The sequence below is a fragment of the Capra hircus genome, chromosome 9 (assembly GCF_001704415.2).
Source record: "Capra hircus breed San Clemente chromosome 9, ASM170441v1, whole genome shotgun sequence".
In the NCBI taxonomy this organism is placed as follows: Eukaryota; Metazoa; Chordata; class Mammalia; order Artiodactyla; family Bovidae; genus Capra; species Capra hircus.
Window position 1 is genome coordinate 29110012 of NC_030816.1, and position 22184 is coordinate 29132195.

At 40.4% G+C, this 22184-nt stretch overlaps 1 protein-coding gene across 2 annotated transcripts in view; it reads right to left on the minus strand.

Annotated features, from left to right (window-relative positions):
- Positions 1-22184, minus strand: part of LACE1 (lactation elevated 1) — a 199784-nt gene that overhangs the window by 158024 nt on the left and 19576 nt on the right. For both annotated transcript variants that reach the window (XR_001918535.1, XM_005684597.3), the window contains exon 2: positions 16211-16434. Coding sequence is in view for 1 of the 2 variants with exons in the window: in XM_005684597.3 (XP_005684654.1) it covers positions 16211-16434 (224 nt within the window). In the remaining variant the exon portion in view is untranslated. The remainder of the gene's footprint in view (positions 1-16210; positions 16435-22184) is intronic.

Consider the following 22184-nt stretch of genomic DNA (forward strand, 5'->3'; position numbering starts at 1 on the left):
AACTATATCTTAGGGAATTTGTGAAGTAGGATCATGACACCTTCTTTAATGGGTTTTTGATAGGGATACAGTGATACTGTATTATAGACTCTGCAGATAGTAAGCATAAGGATGATGTTGGAAGATAGTGGAAAACTATCACCTACCTCCACAAGGAAAGAGTAGGAGAGCTGAACTGAAAAGATCTTGGTACAAATTGTGATTCTGCTACTTACTAGCTATATGACTCTGGATAAGCCACATCAGAATCCCTTGGACTGCAAGGAGATCCAACCAGTCCATTCTGAAGGAGATCAGCCCTGGGATTTCTCTGGAAGGAATGATGCTAAAGCTGAAACTCCAGTACTTTGGCCACCTCATTAGAAGAGTTGATTCATTGGAAAAGACTCTGATGCTGGGACGGATTGGGGGCAGGAGGAGAAGGGGACGACAGAGGATGAGATGGCTGGATGGCATCACTGACTCGATGGACATGAGTTTGAATGAACTCCGGGAGTTGGTGATGGACAGGAAGGCCTGGCGTGCTGCAATTCATGGGGTCGCAAAGAGTTGGACATGACTGAGCGACTGAACTGAACTGAACTGAACTGAAGCCACATCAAGCGTACACCCTGCTGCTTCCTTATCTATTGGATTCAGGGCACAGCACAGGGGAGTTCCCATCCACTGCCCACCTCTGCATGTCTAATCACAAGGCCCACTCACTCACACTGAAGACTGCAAACTTCATGTACTGATACCCACCTCTATCCAAACCTATGGATCACAAAAGAAGAAACATCACACCCTTTGACACACCCCTCTCAAAGATCTGAACATTAATGTACACTTAAGCTATTTCATATCTATATAAACTCTACCAAACAAATCAAGAATACATTTAAGAACAGGGAGCACATTTTCAAATACTGTTCATATTCTAAGCAATAGAAGAAATCTCAATATATTTCAAAGAATCACTGTACTCCTACCTAATGGAATAAAATTAAAAATAAATATGGAAGGATAGCTAAAAACAGAAAAAACTCATACTAAGATACTGACTTTCTTTCACATTCCTTCACATTCACCCAGACTTCTGGGATTGCAACTTCATATAGGAGGCTGAAGGAGGGCCAACACAATGCCTTCTGTTTTCTCTTTATAAAGACGTAGACATCTGTTGAAAGTGATGGGGGAAGCGTAGTTTAGCTCGAAGGGAGCTAAGAAGGCTCTAGAGAATTGTTCAGAGACACAGTAAACTAACCAGTGAAATAGATTTGTTGACAAAATGGAGGGGTACTCCTCAGGGCTTTCAGACTCTTCTCAACAATCTTATACAACTGTGCAGCCGTCACGTCCTTTAGATGAGAACGGTCCTACTCCCTGCTCTACCCTCCACAACCAGATGAGGGTTTCAGGGGTAAATTTATGACTAAGTTCAACCAAGGAGAGCTCTGTTATTCATTTCTAGGTGAAAGAGCTCTTGTCTTCTGGGCAGTACGCTGCACAGATGTGATGCTAGTTTGCTACTCTGACATAAGCCAAGCTGAACACTAAGTCAAAATAATCAGGAGGGCAAGATAAAGCAGGTCTCCAGGGCTTCCCTGGTGGCTCAGTGGTAAAGAATCCACCTGCCAACATAGGAGACATGGATCTGATCCCTCGTCTGGGAAGATTCCACGTGCCTCGGAGCAACTAAGTCCATGCGTGACAACTACTGAGCCTGTGCTCTAGAGCCCGGGAGCCACAGCTCCTGAAGCCCATGTGTTTAGAGATCGTGCTCCATAATAAGAGAAGCCACCGCAGTGAGAAGCCCTCCCACTGCAACCAGAGGAGCCCCTGCTTGAAACAAGTGCTGCTGAGGATGCAGAGAAGGGGAACCTCATGCACTGCTGGAATGTACACTGGTACAGCCACGGTACGGTGGAAAACAGTAGGTAGGTTCCTCAAAAAATTAAAAATAGCACTACCATACGATTTAGCAATTCCACTTCTGGATACTTATCCAAATGAAAACACTAGCTCAAAGAGAGAGCTACAACTCCCTGTTCATTGCAGCATTATTTACAATAGCCAAAAAATGGAAACAACCGAAGTGTTACACACCCACACATAATGGAAATTATTCAACCATTAAAAAAGAAAGGAATTCTGACATTCGTGACACCACCGATGGACACTGAAGGCATTATGCTAAGAGAAGTAAATCAGACAGAGAAAGACAATGTATGAACTCACGTGTGGAACCTAAAAAACAACTGAACTCACAGGTGATGACTCAAGGGAGCATCTCAAGTTTAGGAGACTTACTATAATAAGTGATAGAATACGATAATACTAAACCAAAAGGGAGGACAACAAGAAAAGCAGCTGTCATAAACAATTTATTAAAATTTTTTTAAACAATATGACTGAATTGCCAGTCGTCCAACAAGGAAATGTGCTAATATCACAAGTGTTTGGGATCCTAGTTGTTATACATGTTGGTGATGACACTCCAAACCACTAAATTAAGTAAAATTTTATGGTTTTAATTTCATATACATGGAAAGCCCACTTTCACACAAAGAATCTTTTGAACATGAGTTTATATTTTTAAAGTAAATACCTGATAATTATTCTATCAAAATTTTATTAGACAAAGTCAAATATAAAACATGATTACTGGATTCACATACACACACATATTTAAAAGAACATTTGGGGGACAACTGAAGAAATTTAAATATGGGCTTCATATTTAGCCCATATTAATTACTTTATGAGATAAAATACTGGATGCCCAGTTAAATTTGAGTTTCACACTGACATCATATAATGTTGCATGGGACATACATACACACACTAAAAAACCATTATTTATCTGAAATTCAAGTTTATCTGGACTTTATTTTTATTTGCTAAATTGAGTGACCCTATTTTATATATCACTGCATCAACATTAAGAAAAAATACTTGCAAATGAAGCAAGAAGGGATTAATCTCCAAAATACACAAATAACTCATGGAGCTCAATGTCAAAAAAAAAATACAAAAAACAATCTAATCAAAAATAGTGGAAGATATAAACAGACATTTCTCCAAAGAAAATATACAGATGGCCAACATATACATGAAAACATGCTCAACACTGCTCATTATTAGAGAAATTCAAATCAAAACTACAATGAGAGGGACTTCCTTGGTGGTCCAGTGGCTAAGCCTCCCCTCCCACTGCAGAGGGCCTAGGTTCAATTGCTGGTCAAAGAACTAGATCCTACATGTTGCAGCTAAAGATCCCGCATGCCACAAGGAAGATGGATCAAAGATCCTGAGGGCGGCAACTAGGACCCGGCACAGCCAAATATATGTATTAAAAAAAAAACTACAATGAGGTACCACATTCTAACTGCCCGTCAGAATAGCCATCATCAAAAAGTCTACAAACAATAAATACTGGAGAGGGTGTAGAGGAAAGGGGACTCTCTTGCATTGTTGGTGGGAATGTAAATTGATATAGTCACTGTGGAGAATAGTATGGAGGTTCCTTACAAAGCGAAAAACAGAACTACCGTATGACCCAGCAATCCCACTACTGGGCCTATACCCTGAGAAAATCCAGGCATAATTCAAAATGACACACGTACCTCAATGTTCACTGCGGCACTATTTACAATAGCCAGGACATGGAAACAACCTAAATGTCAACTGTCTAGCAACAGATAAACGGATAAAGAGGATATGGTACAGGGACTTCCTTGGTGGCCCAGTGGTTAAGAATCTGCCTGCCAATGCAAAGGACACAGGTTCCATCCCCAGTCTGGGAAGATCCCACATGCCAGGGAGCAATTAAGCCCATGAGCTGCAACTACAGAAGCCTGAGCGCCCAGGACCCCATGCTCCGCAAGAGAGGCCACCACAGTGAGAAGCCCAAGCACTGCCACTTGAGAGTAGGACCCATTCCCAGCAACTAGGGAAAGCCAGCCCAGCCAAAGATAAAATTAATTAATTTTCTTAAAAAAGAAGATATGGTACATACATACAGCGGAAAATTACTCAGCCATAAAAAGGAATGAAACTGGATCGTTTGTAGAGATGTGGATGGACCTAGAGTCTGTCATATAGAGTGAAGTAAGTCAAAAAGAGAAAAATAAATGTTGTATATTAATGCATGTATGTGGAATCTAGAAAAATGGTATAGGTGAAACTATTTCCAGGGCAGGAATAGAGACACAGATGCAGCGAACAGACATGTGGAACATAGGTAGGGGAAGGGAGGGTGGGATGAACTGGGAGATTAAGATTAACATATACACTACCATGTATAAAATAGACAGCTAGTGAGAATCTGCTGTATAGCATAGGCAGTTCAGCTCTGTGCTCTGTGAGAACCTAGATGGGTGGGAATGGAGGTAGAGGGGAAGGGAGGCCCAAGTGGGAGAGAATGTATGTATACATATAGTCTATTCACCTCCTCATACAGCAGAAACTAACACAATATTATAAAGCAATTATATTCCAATAAAAAATAAGTTTCTTGGTGTGACAATAGTAATCTAGTTATGCAGGGAAAGGTCTTGTTAGGAGATACATAATGATGTTTTTGGAGGTCAAGTGTTTCAATATTACAACTTATTTTCAGATGATTAAAGAGAAAATACTGAGAGAAAAAAACCCTAATGCAGCAAAATGTTGACCATTTTAAGTGGTTTTAAGGGTACTGTTGAAATTTTTCAAAATAAAAAGTTAGGTAAAACAAAACACAAAATTTGTAAAAGTGATTAATTACTGTATTACTTTTACTTTTGAACTAAGTCTTAAATTATTCCAAAAGCATCTACATATTTGCATTTTAGACAATTGCTTTCAAAACTATTCCTTTAACTTCTGCAAAGAAAACATTTGTCATCCATCATTCCAAATATTTTTATTTAATCATTCTAACTTTATCCTTTGTCCCTTATAATATTAAAATTCAAGCATTAAAAATAATCCAAGGTGATTCTCATCAAAGCTGTAAATTAAAATAGCATGTCCTCCACCTTTCTGGGTTACTGTCCACTTGCTAGTCAAGCATAATTTCCATTAGCACAATTAAGATAATAATGGTGGTGCTTTAAAATAAAGAGTTTTCAATTTGTTTAAAATGCAGGAATATTACTTTTCCTGCTTCTCCACACACCCCTCACCATTCCATTATTATCTCCCAAAATGACAGAATCAGAAACAATGATTCCAGCTGGAATGCTGAAGATAATTACATCTTTTAAAAACAAGCATTATATCATTCTCAACATAAACCACTGTTTGATAAAAGTAGATCACTTCAGGTTTCTAAGAAGACCATTAAAAACTAAAAAACTGAACTATATGTTAGCACCCATAAATTCTCTTTAAATGAACATCTTTTTTTAAATGCCTTCAGCTGATTTGCAAAAGAACCCTTGTAACCTAAAGTACACCAATTTGTTCAGTTTACTAGTATAATTAAGCCTTTAAGTAGCTAAACAACTAGCAGGAGGAGGGTAAGGGGGGGTGAGTTTAAATCTCTAAAACAACTAGCCTAAGAAATGGCTCAATTTCTGATTACAACAGAATTGCAAGATACAAATGACTTTTTAATGCTGCATGCATTCAAGTAACAAGCATTTCTAAGTGTCTATACATGTCAGACAAATGAGCTAATTTCTTCAGCAAATCCTTCCAGTTTACTCACTCCTGACTGAATTCAAATTCTGGACTAGCTTAGGTGTGACCTACTCCAAGCCCACCACTTGTTCAGAGGGACATCTAGGACATAAGTATAATTTTCAAACTGACCTGGAGTTTATCAAAAGAAAGATGTGGAAAATATTCCAGTCTGAACCCAGTTGAGGTTCTGAATTTGAGGGATTCAAATGGCCATCCAGGCTTCTCCTAGATTTTCAAAGAACTTGCACTATGGAGGAAATGAGAACACAAACATGTCCACAGAGAAGCAAGTGAATGTAAAACTCACAAAAACACTGATACTCTCACACAGACATAAGGATAGGCTCATGAGCAACCGACTTCAGAGTCAGCAGAGAAGTATTTTGTGACTCTTCAGTGATTGCTTTGTTATTCATTAAAATCTTTTTTTTTTTTTTTAATTCCAGAGACATGAATTGAACATGGAGCACCTACTTTGTATCAGGCAGTGAACTAAGTTCTGCAGATCCAGGCAATCCAGAAAGCATGACAGGGCATGTACTAAAGGAATGTGTGGTCGCCAGGGAGGCCATGGGAGATGGGAGACAGGCAGCCTCAACAAAGACTCAGAGGCAAGAGGAGGTCCCTGTCTTGTCTAACAATCTTTAAGTAGCTTGTCACAGCTGGGGACAGCTGATAACAAAGACAGATGAGGCTGGTAAGAGGCAGGGACCAGGCAGGCACTCAAGAACTATGTAGAACCCGCTAATGAGTTTGTTCTTTATCTGGAGGGCACTGGGAAGCCTTAAGCAGGAGAATGGCCCAACCAGGTTCAGTTCAGTTCAGTCGCTCAGTCGTGTCCAACTCTTTGCGACCCCATGAATTGCAGCACGCCAGGCGTCCCTGTCCATCACCAACTCCCAGAGTTCACTCAGACTCACATCCATCGAGTCACTGATGCCATCCAGCCATCTCATCCTCTGTCGTCCCCTACTCCTCCTGCCCCCACTCCCTCCCAAAATCAGAGTCTTTTCCAATGAGTCAACTCTTCGCATGAGGTGGCCAAAGTACTGGAGTTTCAGCTTCAGCATCATTCCCTCCAAAGAAATCCCAGGGCTGATCTCCTTCAGAATGGACTGGTTGGATCTCCTTGCAATCCAAGGGACTCTCAAGAGTCTTCTCCAACACCACAGTTCAAAAGCATCAATTCTTCGGTGCTCAGCCTTCTTCACAGTCCAACTCTCACATTCATACATGACCACAGGAAAAACCATAGCCTTGACTAGATGGATCTTAGTCGGCAAAGTCTCTCCTTTTGAATATGCTATCTAGTAGGTTGGTCATAACTTTTATTCCAAGGAGTAAGCATCTTTTAATTTCATGGCTGCAGTCACAATCTGCAGTGATTTTGGAGCCCCCAAAATTAATTCTGACACTGTTTCCACTGTTTCCCCATCTATTTCCCATGAAGTGATGGGACTGGATGCCATGATCTTCGTTTTCTGAATGTTGAGCTTCAAGCCAACTTTTTCATTCTCCACTTTCACTTTCATCAAGAGGCTTTTGAGTTCCTCTTCACTTTCTGCCATAAGGGTGGTGTCATTTGCATATCTGAGGTTACCGATATTTCCCCCAGCAATCTTGATTCCAGCTTGTGTTTCTTCCAGTCCAGCATTTCTCATGATGTACTCTGCACAGAAGTTAAATAAGCAGGGTGACAATATACAGCCTTGACGTACACCTTTTCCTATCTGGAGCCAGTCTGGTGTTCCATGTCCAGTTCCAACTGTTGCTTCCTGACCTACATACAGATTTCTCAAGAGGCAGGTCAGGTGGTCTGGTATTCCCATCTCTTTGAGAATTTTCCACAGTTTATTGTGATCCACACAGTCAAAGGCTTTGGCATAGTCAATAAAGCAGAAATAGATGTTTTTCTGGAACTCTCTTGCCTGTTCCATGATCCAGCAGATGTTGGCAATTTGATCTCTGGTTCCTCTGCCTTTTTTAAAACCAGCTTGAACACCAGGAAGTTCACGGTTCACATATTGCTGAAGCCTGGCTTGCAGAATTTTGAGCATTACTTTACTAGCATGTGAGATGAGTGCAATTGTGTGGTAGTTTGAGCATTCTTTGGCATTGCCTTTCTTTGGGATTGGAATGAAAACTGACCTTTTCCAGTCCTGTGGCCACTGCTGAGTTTTCCAAATTTGCTGGCATATTGAATGCAGCACTGTCACAGCATCATCTTTCAGGATTTGAAACAGCTCACCTGGAATTCCATCACCTCCACGAGCTTTGTTCGTAGTGATGCTTTCTAAGGCCCACTTGACTTCACATTCTGTTATAAATATCATTATTGATACAGCATGGATAATGAGAGGAAACTGAATGGGAGGAAACTGGAAGAAAAGGCAACGCTACCTGTATCTGCTCTGCTGACAAGCCACCCCTGACCAAGTAGCAGTGTGATTCGGGGAGAAATACTTACAGGGACTTTTTGTGGTTCGTCAGGGCAAAGACAACTGAAGGCAGCTCTGTGGTGCTTTTCATTGCCATGAAGGGACTACGGACGCATTGGAGCTATGCTTCACACTTCTGAGAAAGCTACACATGGCTGTGGCACTTTGGCCTGAAATGTACATTCAGTGTTCAGGTCCTAATATCTGCACATCTCCACTGGAGATGATAGCATGGGTTAGAAGTGCTTTTTCTTTATAGTTCTCTCATTTCCAAATAGAGGTTTTCACTCAGCCAAAAACCTTTTACTAAGATATTTCCTATGCTTTGCTGAGTATTTTCTGAGCTCATAATACCCCTTCCTCAGTCTATCTATAAGAAGCAAATGCTGAGTTAGTATTATATTATTAGCGAAAGTTATAATTTCCTTAAAATTATTTTTTAAAATCAACTAACCTGTTGAAATATCTCACAATTACACTTAAAGGTACACTTATGGAATATTATAAATAGTCTAAACTGGAGAAAATATTGACCACCTGGTTACTTAGCTTTCAGCTTTATCAAATCTTTATATTTTGACATATTTATTCCAAAATTTAAAAAAAATTAGATACAGTTGATGCCCCCCATTTTGTGCCCTTCTTCCTCAGAGTGAACATTTCATTTTAAAAATGTTTTGATTTACTTATCTTTTTGTGGCATCTACTACTTATCCCCCCAAAACAGACTCTTCTTTGACCATTTTTCTACCAGCTTGATTTTTTTTTTCTCTTTTTGGTAGGAGTTCTTTATATATTCTAGATAGCAATCTACAGTCAATTTTTTTATTTTTAATTGGAGGATAATTGCTTTACAATATTGTGTTGGTTTCTTGCCATACGTCAACACAAATAAGCCATAGGTATACATATGTCAGCCTTCTTTGGAACCTCGCTCCCACCTCCCTAAGTCAATTATTTTTGATGCAAATATTTTCTCCCAGTCTGTAGTCTGCCTTTTAACCTTTCTAGAGTGCTTTTAGTTGACTGTAAGTTTTAAATTCTAGTAGGGTCAAATGTATCCATCTTACCTTTATAATTTAAGCTTTCACATCTTGTATAAGTGGGTCTTCCCTTCCCCACGGTCACAAAAATAAATCCTCTATATTTTATTCAAGAAGTTTTAAAGTTTCCCTTTAAGTTTAGGACACTGATTCTGTGGAATTTATGTTTATGTTCAGAAAGGTAGATATCTAATTTTACTTTTCACAAAGATAATCAATTGTGTCATCCCTGTTTACTGACTAGACCATCTTTTTCCACTGATTTTCAGTGCCAATTCAATGGTATATCAGGTCTCCATGTATTCTGTTTTGTTCCACTTGTCTGTATGTCTATATAATAAGTGATCACTGAATATTTCTGTTGACTAGAGGCAGATATATATATAGGAAAGTAACAGAAAATTAGACTGGAAACCTAGACTAAGTACATTTCTGGTAGAACTGTGAATACTATTACTGGTCTCCTACCACCCTCAAATCCAGTCAGGAAGCAGTCATCCATCTATAGCAGGGGTCAGCAAGTTATGGCCTGTGGGCTAAATCCAGCCTGACCTCTGTTTTTATAAATAAATATTTATCAAAATACATTTATTTATGTATTGTCCGTGGCTACTTTGACTACAATGGCAGAACTGAAGAGCTGTGACAGAGATCATACGGCCCCTAAAACCTGAAAGATTTCCTACATGGTCCTTTACAGAAAATGTTCACCAGCCCCTGATCTAAAGACCTGACCAAAATCTCAGCGTAGATCCCATGGCTCTAATGCCTGTTTATGGCCTACATAATTCTGCTGCCATAACCAAAGTAGTCAGTTTTGGCTGACAATGACAATAAAATTCCTATCTTAAGACATTAGGGTTATTCCCCTTTTCTTTCAATTTACTTTAAGGAATTTATACAAGATATTCTCATCTAGTGAGGGGGTGTGGGGGAGAAATGGATGAAGGCAGTCCCAAAGTACAAACTTCTAGTTATAAGATAAATAACAGGGATATAATGTACAACATGATTAATATAATTAATACTGATACATGTTATATGTGAAAGTTGTTTGGAGAGTGAATCCTGAGAGTTATTATCACACACACAAAATTTCTTTTCTTTGTTTTATTTTGTATCTACATGAGATGATGGATGTTCACTGGACTTCAATGGTAATCGTTCCACCATGCATGTAAGTCAGGTGGTGCTAGCAGTAAAGAACCCACCTGCCAATGCAGGAGACACAGAGATGCAGGTTTGATTCCTAGGTTGGGAAGATCCCCTGGAGGAGGAAATGGCAACCCATTCCAGTATCCTTGTCTGGAGGATCCCCCTGACAGAGGAGCCTGGCAGGCTACAGTCCATAGGGCCGCAAAGAGTCTGACACGACTGAAGTGATTTAGCACCCACACATGCATGTAGGTCAAATCAGTATGGTCTACACCTCAGTTATATAGTGCTATATATCAAATATATCTCAATAAAACTGGAAGAAAAAAACAAAAATAGACATTCTCATCTACACTGACAGCATAATTTTACCTCTGGAACCATGACAAAATTTAAAATGTAATTGAATACATTTGTTAATTATTCTGGAGATGGAAGCAGGCCCATTATATTCTCTTTCTCAAATTTCAGACATAAATGAGTCTTTGGCATGTGTTAAGTTCCCAAAAAACAATGCAGTTTGACTCCCAAACTTGCTTCCTTACAGATAAAGCTGTCATTGGGTTAGGATATAATCTTTTGCTTTGGCTTTCAAAAAAATTCGATACACAAAAAAATATACATTTAAAAATATTTCTGGTCTTTAATAAAGCTGTAGTGATAGATATCTATTCCAAAGTCAATGCTGCTTATTATATTCTAAAGGCTAAATTACCAAAGAACAGGGAAGCTTTACCTAAATCACACTGCTCAACCTACTTCACCTATAGGAAATGTCAGTTTTAAGAAAAGGAACGGAGAGAGTAAGGGCTCACCTCCTTAGCTAGAGGAGAGAAGGGAGGAACGGAGGAAAACCCAGCAAACTGGCTAGTCTTGGATAAATAACTGAAGGGAGCCAGACAATGGGTCTCCTGCATCTCCCGAGAGAAAAGTCCACAGCACAGCATTCCAGGTATCTAGCTCACGGCTGCCAGGTGCAAGGAGCCAGATCAGAGAAAGCACCAAGACCTTATACCAGCTGAATTCAAGGCAGTGCAGGTCATTTCTACCTGCTACATGCATTGTTCTTAGGAGAGTGAGAAGAGGTATCCAAATCAAAGACTATAATAAGTTGTAAAAGGAAGTCTGAAATAGTAATTTCTCATTAGGGAAAAACAAAATTATTCTGTGGTGAGCAGGAGAAAAGGAAAAGGAATTTTGACCCCTGCTCCCCTTCCCAGTTCCCAGGTCTCTTTGGCTATGGTGTCTCCTCCCCAGAGATGGAAAAAACCTGGCTGCCTATATACCCCTGATTAATGGAAACAGAAATTTTCAGAGCAGCTCCACACTCTGTTTAATTCTTTCCCTCCATGACTCTAGAAATGCTTGATTTGGCTGTGTAAAAGTAATACTAATTATAGTGATTTACATGAACTACTTACCATTTATGCCTAATTACCTCACAGCACAATAACAATTATGCATACATTAAATGTGTCAGATTAACCTGGCTGTAAGTTTTATTTGATAACAAAAGTAAAATGTTCATAAATGCTCGTTCTTCCTAGTTTGTTGCTCATATAGCATGGTCATCTGCTCATAACTTCTTCAAATTTTTACTAGAGAAGACATTTGTGACATAGGTAGGTGAAAGCAGCCTAATAGTCTGCCACCAATTCTCCTCACTGATAATAACTCCAGCATTTTGCGAAGAATGTGCATTTTATTCTAACATTATGGCTTACCCTTACAGAACGTTTCTTAGGAGTACAATTTAAGTCTACCAGAGTGAATATTTAAACATCTGTACCAAAAACAAAGTCAAATCTGCACATATGCTAACTGAAATTCAGTCAGACAAAGACCATCCTGTATGTTCTCACTTACAGGAATAATTTTACAAGAGCCTAACTCATAGGATGGTGGTTATCTAGAGCTGTGGGGCAGGGGAATTGGTGAAATATTGGTCAAAGGGTACAACCTCCCAACTATAAGATCTAATGTGCAGCATGGTGACTATTATTAATAATATAGTAGTATATTAATATTTGAAAGTTGTCAGAAGAGTAGATCTTAAATGTTTTCACCACAAAGAGAAATAGTAATTATGTCAGGGGATACGCTGCTGCTGCTGCTAAGTCACTTCAGTCATGTCCGACTCTGTGCGACCCCACAGATGGCAGCCCACCAGGCTCCCCCGTCCCTGGGACTCTCCAGGCAAGAACACCAGTGTGGGTTGCCATTTCCTTCTCCAATGCATGAAAGTGAAAAGTGAAAGCGAAGTCTCTCAGTCATGTCCAACTCTTAGCGACCCCATGGACTGCAGCCCACCAGGCTCCTCCGTCCATGGGATTTTCCAGGCAAGAGTACTGGAGCGGGGTGCCATTGCCTTCTCCAATGTCAGGGGATATAGGGGTTAACTAATTTTATTATCGAATCATTTAGCAATGTACTCAGGTATGAATCATCACACTGCACAATTTAAACTTAGATATGTTATCTGTCAATAGTATCTCAATAAAGCTGGGGGAAGAATCAAATGTCCATGAAACTGTAAACCCTATTTATGAAAATCAAAAATTCTACATACTGGGCTTCCCTGGTGGCTCAGTGGTAAAGAATCAGATTGCCAATGCAGGAGACATGGGTTTGATCCCGGTCCAGAAAGATCCCACATGCTGCAGAGAAACTAAGACCGTACACCATGAATCTTGAGCCTGTGTCCTAGAGCCCAGGAACTGCAACTACTGAGCCCTGAGGCCACGTGCTGGAACTACTGGAGCCCACATGCCCTAGAGCCTGTGCTCTGCAACAAGAGAAGCCACCACAAGGAGAAGCCCACACACTGCAACTAGAGAGGAGCCCCACCTCACAGTAAGGAGAGAACAACCCACACAGCAACAAAGATGCAGCACAGACATAAACAACATTATTAAAAAAAAAAAAAAAAAGGGATTCTACACCACTAACAAAGTTCTATTGCTGGAAAATCTAACAGTTTAAATTTTCACTTCTCTGATAATTGGCATGTCAGTATTTTTAGAAGAAATAGTCTTGTGGCATCTTTATAATCTTCAAAACTGAAGTTTTACATGTTTTATTCAGACTAAATTTGCTATTTGGGTCTTCTGCAATGCTAAATATTTTGTGGGCTTAAGAAATGACAGGACAAATAAAAAAGATGTTGATCAATCTACTAAATACTCATTCACATATGCATTGGAATTAACAAATATAAGCTTTCACTAGACACATTAGAAACTACCTGACTTGTCCAATTTCCTCCTTACATAAGAATTACACAATAAAACAGGGGCCTCTAGATAGTAAAGTATTGCATTTATTTACTGCTAAATAGCTGTCTATTTAGAGGCAGATTCAGCATAGCCAATTCATATATCAAAGGTAGAATAAGATAAAAAGTCATGAGAGAAATTTTAACTTTCAGATAATAACAAAAATCTGGTAGTTAAAACATCTTGTCTCCTGGCTAGGACACATAACAAAGTTGTTAATTTATTTGGAAGACCTCCTGTAATGCAAACTATAATTAAATATGCAGTACTTAAGCAATCTATGTTTTCCAAACTTCTTACTTCTTGATTCACCCATAAACTTTTGAGAACACAAGAGAAAGAGAAAACGTTGGCCATCAAAAGGGATAATTCATCATTATTTCCCATAACCATTGTGCTGGACTAGCCAACACACCCTGGCGCCCAGCCTCACAGTGCACTTCTGAGGGAAACTGCCCTGCTCACGGGAGCACTGGGTAGCGCCTTATACAGAGAGCCAGGCTTTGTGTCGACTAGCAGCCCCTGGAAAACTGGTGTGAAACTTCTGCCCAAACAGGGATGAAGGGTTTGGGTGGCCTCTCAGATTCTTCCTCGGGAACTTAAACCACAGATACAGGAAAAGAAATGAGAAGCTGGTAGGATGAAGAGAGCGGGAAAGAGAATGGGGAAAAGGAGCAAAGAGTAAACAGATCACTCTTTATGAATGGCAGGGCACTGGAGAATCAACAGGAACCGCTTCCTACAAGTCATCAGAGCTTTCAGAGCCACTGTGCTCAGGTGCTCAGTCATGTCTGACTCTTTGCAACCCCGTGGACTGTTGCCTGCCAGGCTGCTCTATCCAAGGAATTCTCCAGGAAAGAAAATTGGAGTGGGTTGCCATTTCCTCCTCCAGGGAATCTTCCCAACCCAGGGACTGAACCCATGTCCCTTGCATCTTCGGCATTGGCAGGTGGATTTTTTACCACTGCACCACCTGAGGATGGTGCCAAAAGCTGGTGCAGGCTCTATGAGGCCTGGCTGAGTGATGGAGATGCCCTTTGTTGCTATTTTCTTTTATAATCTTGTTCTACATCTCCATTTCTTTCTCAAGCCTAAATAAATAATACTTTATTGTTTTTAACCAAAACATGTTAATACAATGCAGTGTTTCTCCTTACATAAAAATAAAACCATTTTGTTACACTCTCAAGTGCTTTTTAAAAAGTAAAATTACTTTCAGTAGAACTTACAAATAAAGTACTATTGTTATAGTTATATTGTTATTGTTATATTGTTATACAGTACCTTTCTTATAAAGACCTTATAATAAAAGGATATTTGTGTTAAGGAGGGGTAAGTAGTTTGGTCAGTTGATTAAAGGAAAACTAGTTTCTTGGGTTGAACCATAATATCCCTCATAATTCAAGGATCACACCACTGATAACAGAGCTTCTATAGCAGGACAAGGAATGAGAGTTTCTCCTGTTGTTTCAGAATTTCAGCTAAAACTCAAAGCTGAGGACAAGAGAAACAGGTCTCCCTATACACTGCAGAGAGGCACTAGTTGTATATATGCAGGAATTCCCTAAAAAGAGGGGGGTCATCAGAAAACAGCCTCACAACCAAAGTAATCAAGGTAGAAAATTGTTAGCTGGGTAAACAATTCTGTGGCATTTTCCCTGGATGAACCAACCTCATGTCAAGTGCAAGGGGTCCCCAAGAGAAACATCCAAACAGATTAGAATTAAGGCAAAATGGGCATCCTCTCCCCAGCTGGATGCTCACTTATGTTGAGAAAATCTGCAGACAGCTAACCAAGTAGGGTGTGAAAGAGTTCACAGAAGAACCTGACAGGTATGTGTCCCCAGGAGCACAGGGGCACACAGAACAGACACTGGTGTTTGCTTAAATCTGCAGAAGTCCAAGGGCAGGAGACTGACTGAAGCTGCCCACGCAGGAGGGTTTGGAGAAAGGAGGTGTGTTACTTGGGGGTGGTCTCAGTAGACACCACAAAGGCGACCTGGCTAGAGCTGTCCTGAAAGGACCGCACTGAAGAAGGCTAAGTGCAAGGGCAAGGCCATCCCCGCACCACAGGGCCGTGCTGTGAGATGTTTGCTCTTTAGAGTCATAGGAGGTTGGTCACAGTGACGCAGCGGGGAGGTCCTCATAGGAGTCCTGAAGAACGCACACAATGCTGCTCACAGAGAGCTAGCACGTCAGCATCTACCACACAAATGGCCCTTAACTGGCCACTCAAGACTCTGCTGTTTCACTCTAATCGTCTATCCCCCGCATTCTGACCCTAGGGAAGCCAAGCTAGCAGAGAGAGGAGAGGGGAGAGAAAAAAGAACAAGTCACTCCTTCTCTGCTACTGATCCCAGGCCAGGCCTGAGCTAGAGCGAGGGGGAAGCTTTGAATTGCATACAAGTTTTCACTGTAACTGGTATTTAGGTATTCTTTTTACTACCTCAGCTATTTGAATCCCCCTGAAGGTAAAAGAAAGCTATAGAACATCAAGAGGTCAGAAATGGGGATCCAACAGAGCTGGTTTAAAGGAACTGGAAGGAAATTTTCAAGCTCTTTCATGAGTGTACCCAACTGCATTTAATCTAGTTTTAAAATGCTCACACTTTTAACTATTCCATCTTTAACATGACACAAATCTTACCTTAGAAAAAAGGCCTTCTTCCTCTATCCTGTATCCTTTAAGGTCCTCATGCAGTTTCTGCAGACACTGTATGACTCTTCTTTGATGTTCATCATCTTTTAGCTCACGAGCTTTGATCAGAAAGTCATAGTGGTCCAATGGTCCATGGCAAACAGCTAAAGCTTTTGAATAAGCCTCTGTAGCGGCAGTTGGAGACATACTCTCAGGGGGCTGAACTGAATAGGCTATAAACAAATACATATATATATGTAAGATTTAAGACTTTCTGAAATGAAGGTATTTCATAGTGCTTGATACTCTTTCTTAAAACTTTTAACCAATTACAACTGTACATATTTGAGCAGCTGTTGTAAAAATCATTTTGATGAAAACCATAATATAAAACACATTTTGAGGACTTCTCCAGTGGTCCAGTGATTCACACTCTGTGTTCCTAACGCAGGGAGTCTGGTTGGATCCCTGGTTAGGGAACTAGATCTCACATGCTACAACTAAGACTCAGAGCAGCCAAATAAATATATAATTGTTTTTAAAACATACACATTTTGTACAATAAATATATAAATGATTGACTCAATTTAATAAACCCCAAACTCAGAACCTATCACTATAACCCCTCTTCTAGGAAGCCTTTGTGTGTGTGTTTAGTCACTCAGTCATGTTCTGCTCTTTGTGACCCCAGGGACTGTAGGCTCCTCTGTCCATGGGATTCTCCAGGCAAGAATACTGGAGTGGGTTGCCATGCCCTCCTGCAGGAGATCGTCCCAACACAGGGATTGAACCCAGGTCTCCCACATCGCAGGTGGATTCTTTACTGTCTGAATCACCAGGGAAGCCCTCTAAGAAGCCTAACCCCCTCTACAGTGACAGCTTTACCTCCACTCCATTGAATGCCACCAAGGTTCATCGCATCCTTCCCCACAAGACGTGGTGCCTTTCTTTGCATTAGGCCTAAATCTGGTTCTTTAATACCAACGCAGAGACTTAGAGACTAGTCGCAAAGGGTTTTCTGTTGCCTCTTAATCCCTATCCAAAACAACACAGCATTCAGACGTTACCATGCTGAATTCAGTTCTCTGCTTACAAGATTCCTTCTCTTTTTCCATTACCTTTAGGTTGAACACAAAGAGATGAGAGACAAGAAGAGTGTTTCAAAGCAGAAAACTGATTATCTGTGGTAAGGTCCAGTTATAACTCCATTCCTTATCTGGGGCAGGTTCAAGCTGGCACATTTTTAGGCAAAGATTCTGCAAGGATATTTTGCCAGAGTTTCTCTTGTTTCATTGAATAACATGTTTCCTTTGTTTCAATAAAATGAAAATTACTTAATTTAGGAAAAATATCAAGTCACAACATTATTTTCCTCTTTTTCTAAGAAAGGAAAAAAAAAATCCTTAAATATACGGTGACTGTTGAGGATAGGGCAGGGCTATCCCCTAATAACTGTTCTCCCTTTCTAAACAGGGGTTTAGCTGGGTACAAGTCAGCCCAGTAAAATATTCCATACCCTGGTCTCTCTGGCAGCTAGGATGGCCACGTGACTAATGGGATGTAAGCTGAAATTTGTGCGCTCTGCTCCGGAGCACTTAAAGGGAAAGGGCAAATTCCCCTCCTCTCTTTCCCTCCCCTCCCTCTGTCTGGAAAGAAAGTGCCATGGCTGCAGCTGGAAGAGCCAACCTGGCAAGGAGAGGCACACAGAATGCTGAGCAAAGCAGAGCAAAGTTCCCCAACAATGCTGAGCTGCCAAACCAGCTCTGGACCACCTGCCTGGATTTTTATGTAAAATAAACGTCTATCTTGCTTTTCAAGCAGTGTATTTTGGGGTCTCTTTGTTACAGAGGCCTAAATTGTACCCTAACTAATACATGGGGCTTACAGCCTGCAATAGAGAACCAAACTAAGGGTCTCCTGGGATCCTAGGCCTCATAGGACCAAGGACAAGGTTTGGGTTCATGCTGAAACTGAAGGCACAGGTTGAGAGTTCCACAGAGGTTTCCAGCAATTTGAGACGTTTACCAGGGTGGTATAAGAAACATACTTGCAGTTTGTCCATAGTCCCTGGCACAGAGCTCATAAAATCCTTGGAATTTCCTAAGTGATAGAGCATCTTTTATTATTCATAATGAGCTTCTTTCTATCACACATATGCTAATGAACTCAGGGAAGGTCCTGAAAATAGTCTCAGGACAGGGCTGGTTCCCAGAAAGACCAAGTGTTTAGAAGGTTGGAACTTTCAGTCCTATCCACCAACCTATGAGGGCAAGGGAGGCTGGAGATTAAACTCTATAAACACTCTTGAACAATAAGATTTGGAGAGCAGCCAGGACGGTGAACACCTCAAGGGAAAGTGACGTATCCAGAGAGAGCATGGAAGCCCCGTCCCTTTCTCCGTGCATCCCTTCCATTTGCCTTCCATTTACCCTTTATATACAAACTGATAAACATAGTTAAAGTGTTTCTGAGTTCTCTGACCATTACTAGAAAATTATCAAACTTAGCTAATTATCAACCCCCTGAATTTGAATTCAGCCATGCAGAAGGGTGGGAAGCAGGGCAGCACAGTTGCAGCTGGCCTCTGAAGTGGCACCATTTTTATGGGATTGGCCCTTTAACATGTGGGAGCTGATGTTACTACCTTCAGGTAGATAGTGTCGGTATCCACTACTGGATACCCAGTAGTGTTGGAGGATTTGAGACCCTCACAACCAGGGAAAATGCTCTTTTCCACTCCCTGTAATCAACTAAATAAAATACCTAAGATAATGCTAATTTCCTTCTCTATCCCCAAACCCCTTCCCCAGACCGCAACCAGATCCTCAGCCAATCAATCATCAATGCTACCCAATTTTCTGTGTGTGTGTTAGCCGCTCAGTTGTGTCTGACTCTTTGCAACTCTGTGGACTGTAGCCCACCAGGCTCCTCCGTCCATGGGATTTTCCAGTGGCAATCCACTGGAGTGGGTTGCCATTTCCTTCTCCAGGGGATCTTCCCAATCCAGGGATCAAACCCAAGTTTCTCACATTGCAGGCAGACTCTTTACCGTCTGAGCCACCAGAGAAGCTCTCTACACAATTTTACATCCTAAAGTCTCTCTAATCCATTCCCTCCTCCTTTTTCATATAACCATTCCAGCCGAGGCTCTTAATTATCTCTGTCTTGGTCTCCCTGCCACTGATCATCTCCAACCTCAAATTTATCTTGATCACAATCTCTTAAAAAAAATATCTTCCATCAACAACAGAAATGATCCTGCTAAAATCCAAATGTGATTTTACCAATATTTGTCTTAAAATTCATCTCACCGTTTAAAGAAGTGATTTTCAAATGTAATTTTAACAGCAGCACCTTTTTTATATACAAAACCTTCCATGGGATCCTAAATTTACTTAAGAGAAAAGAAGAAAGGGGTAACAAAGTCCCATCCTCTTCACATCTCCCTCATTCTCACATCCATATCCCTTCATTTCCAAAGTAGCCCCTAAGGCCTCTTCCCCACCTTATAGGATCACATTAAGTGAGAACAGTGCACAGAAGAGAGTTAACACAGCAGGCCTCCGACTGCAGAGCTTAGAAATGCCTGCTTGCAAAAGTGGGACCTTGACTGGGAGCTTGAATTCCCAGAGGGTTCCCATCAATCCCAGAAATAGTAAGAGTGACTCACTGTGACTAAATGCTTATATTATATATAAGCAATATGGTTTATGCGGAACACCTAGTTCCCTTCTACAAGTCTGGAATTTTGGCACAGGCTAGGCAGAGGGTGAGCTTCCCAGGTGGCACTAGTAGTAAAGAACCCACCTGCCAATTCAGGCGGTATAAGAGATGCAGGTTTAATCCCTGGGTAGGGAAGATCCCCTGACAGAGACCATGGCAACCCACTCCAGTATACTTGCCCATGGAAAGAGGAGCCTAGTGGGCTACAGTCCATAGGGCTGCAGAGTCAGACATGACTGAAGCAACTAAGCATGCACACATGGACAGGCAGAGGGTGCGTCCATAACTACCAGTCGACCCTAGGCCTTGGGTCTCTAATGAATCTTCCTAATAGACAACATTTCACACCTGTTGTCAAAGTTGCTGGAGGTATTAAGCATGTTCTGTTTGACTCCACTGAAAGAAGATGCTTATATACTTCTAATTTTTTCCCAAACTTTCCCCCACATGCCTTTTCCCTTTGCTGATTGTGCTTTGTATCCTTTCACTATAATAAATGGTAGCCTTGAGTACAACTATATGCTGAGTCCTCTGAGTCTTTTAGTAAATCCCCAGAGGGTAGTCTTAAGGGGATCCCCAACACACATGGTGTTCTCATTCTGAGGTTCAAGGAATCAATAAGCACAGAAAAAGCATTTGACAAAAACTAACACCCATTCATGATAAGAACTCTCAGTAAGCTAAGAATAGAGGGAACTTCCTTACCTTGATAAAGAATATCTACAAAAACCCTATAGCTAAAAATATACTTAAGAGTAATAGCCTAGAAGTTTCCCACTAAGATCAAGAACAAGCAAAGGATGTCCCCTCTCTTCACTCCATATCAACACAGCATTAAATAATGCCATAAGACAAGAAGAGGAAATAAAAGGTATGCAGATTGAAAAGGAAGAAATAAAATGTCTGTTCCCAAATGACATGATTGTCTATATAGAAAATACAAAAGAAACAACAAAATAAGACTCCTAGGACTAACTAGCAGTTCCAATAAGGTTATAAGATACAAGGTTAATATACAAAAGACAATCACTTTCATATATGCCTGCAGTGAAAAGTGGAATGTAAAATTAAAAACAATAGCATTTAAGGACTTCCCTGGTGGTCCAGTGGCTAAGATTCTCCACTCCCAATAGAGGGAGCCCAGGTTCAATGCCTGGTCATGGAACTAGCAATCCCCCATGCCACAGCTAAAGATTCCCACACACCGCAATGTAAGATCAAAGATCTTGTGTGCCACAACTAAGACCAGCATAGCTGAATTAATAATTTTTTTTTAATATTACTTACATTAGCACTCCCAAAAATGAAATACTAAGGTGTAAATCTAACAAAATATGTAAAAGATCTATATGCAGAAAATGACAGAACACTGATGAACAAAATCAAAGAACTTAAAAATGGAGAAATATTGTATGCTCACGGATAGACTAAATATTGTCAAAATGTCAGTTCTTCCCAACTTGATCTACAGATTCTCAATTAAAATTCTGGCAAGTTATTTTGTGGATACTGACAAAATGAGTCTAAAGTTTAAATGAAGAAGCAAGAGAGACCAAAAATAACCAACACAATACCAACAGAGAACAAAATTGGAGGACACTACCCAACTTCAAGACCTACTATAAAGCTACAATAATCATCATAGCACCATATTGCCAAAAGAATAGACAAACAGATCAATAAAACAGAACAGAGAGTCCAGAAATGTAGCCACATACATATATTCAATTAATTTTGACAGAGGAGTAAAGGTAATACAGTGGAGCAAAGATAATCTTTTCAATAAACGATGCTGGGACAACAGCACATCCACATGCAAAAAAGTGAATCTAGACACAGACCTTACACTTCACAAAAATTAACTCAAATTGCTTCATAGGGGGTCTTCCTTGGCAGTCCAGTGCCTAAGACTGCACTCCCAATGCAGGGGGGCCCAGGTTCAATCCCTAGTCAGGGAACTAGATACCACATGCCTCAATCAAGAGTTCATATGTCACAACTAAGACCAGATGCAGCCAAATAAATATTTTTTTAAAAATGCATCATAGGACTAAATATAAAAAACCAAACTATAAAATTCTTAGAAGATATCATGCAATACAGGCAAAACCTAGATGATCTTGTGTACCATTTTAACTTTTTAGATACAATACCAAAGGTACAATTCATGAGAGAAATCATTGGTAAGCTAGACTTAGTTCAGTTCAGTTCAGTCACTCAGTTGTGTCCCGACTCTTTGCAACCCCATGAATCGCAGCAC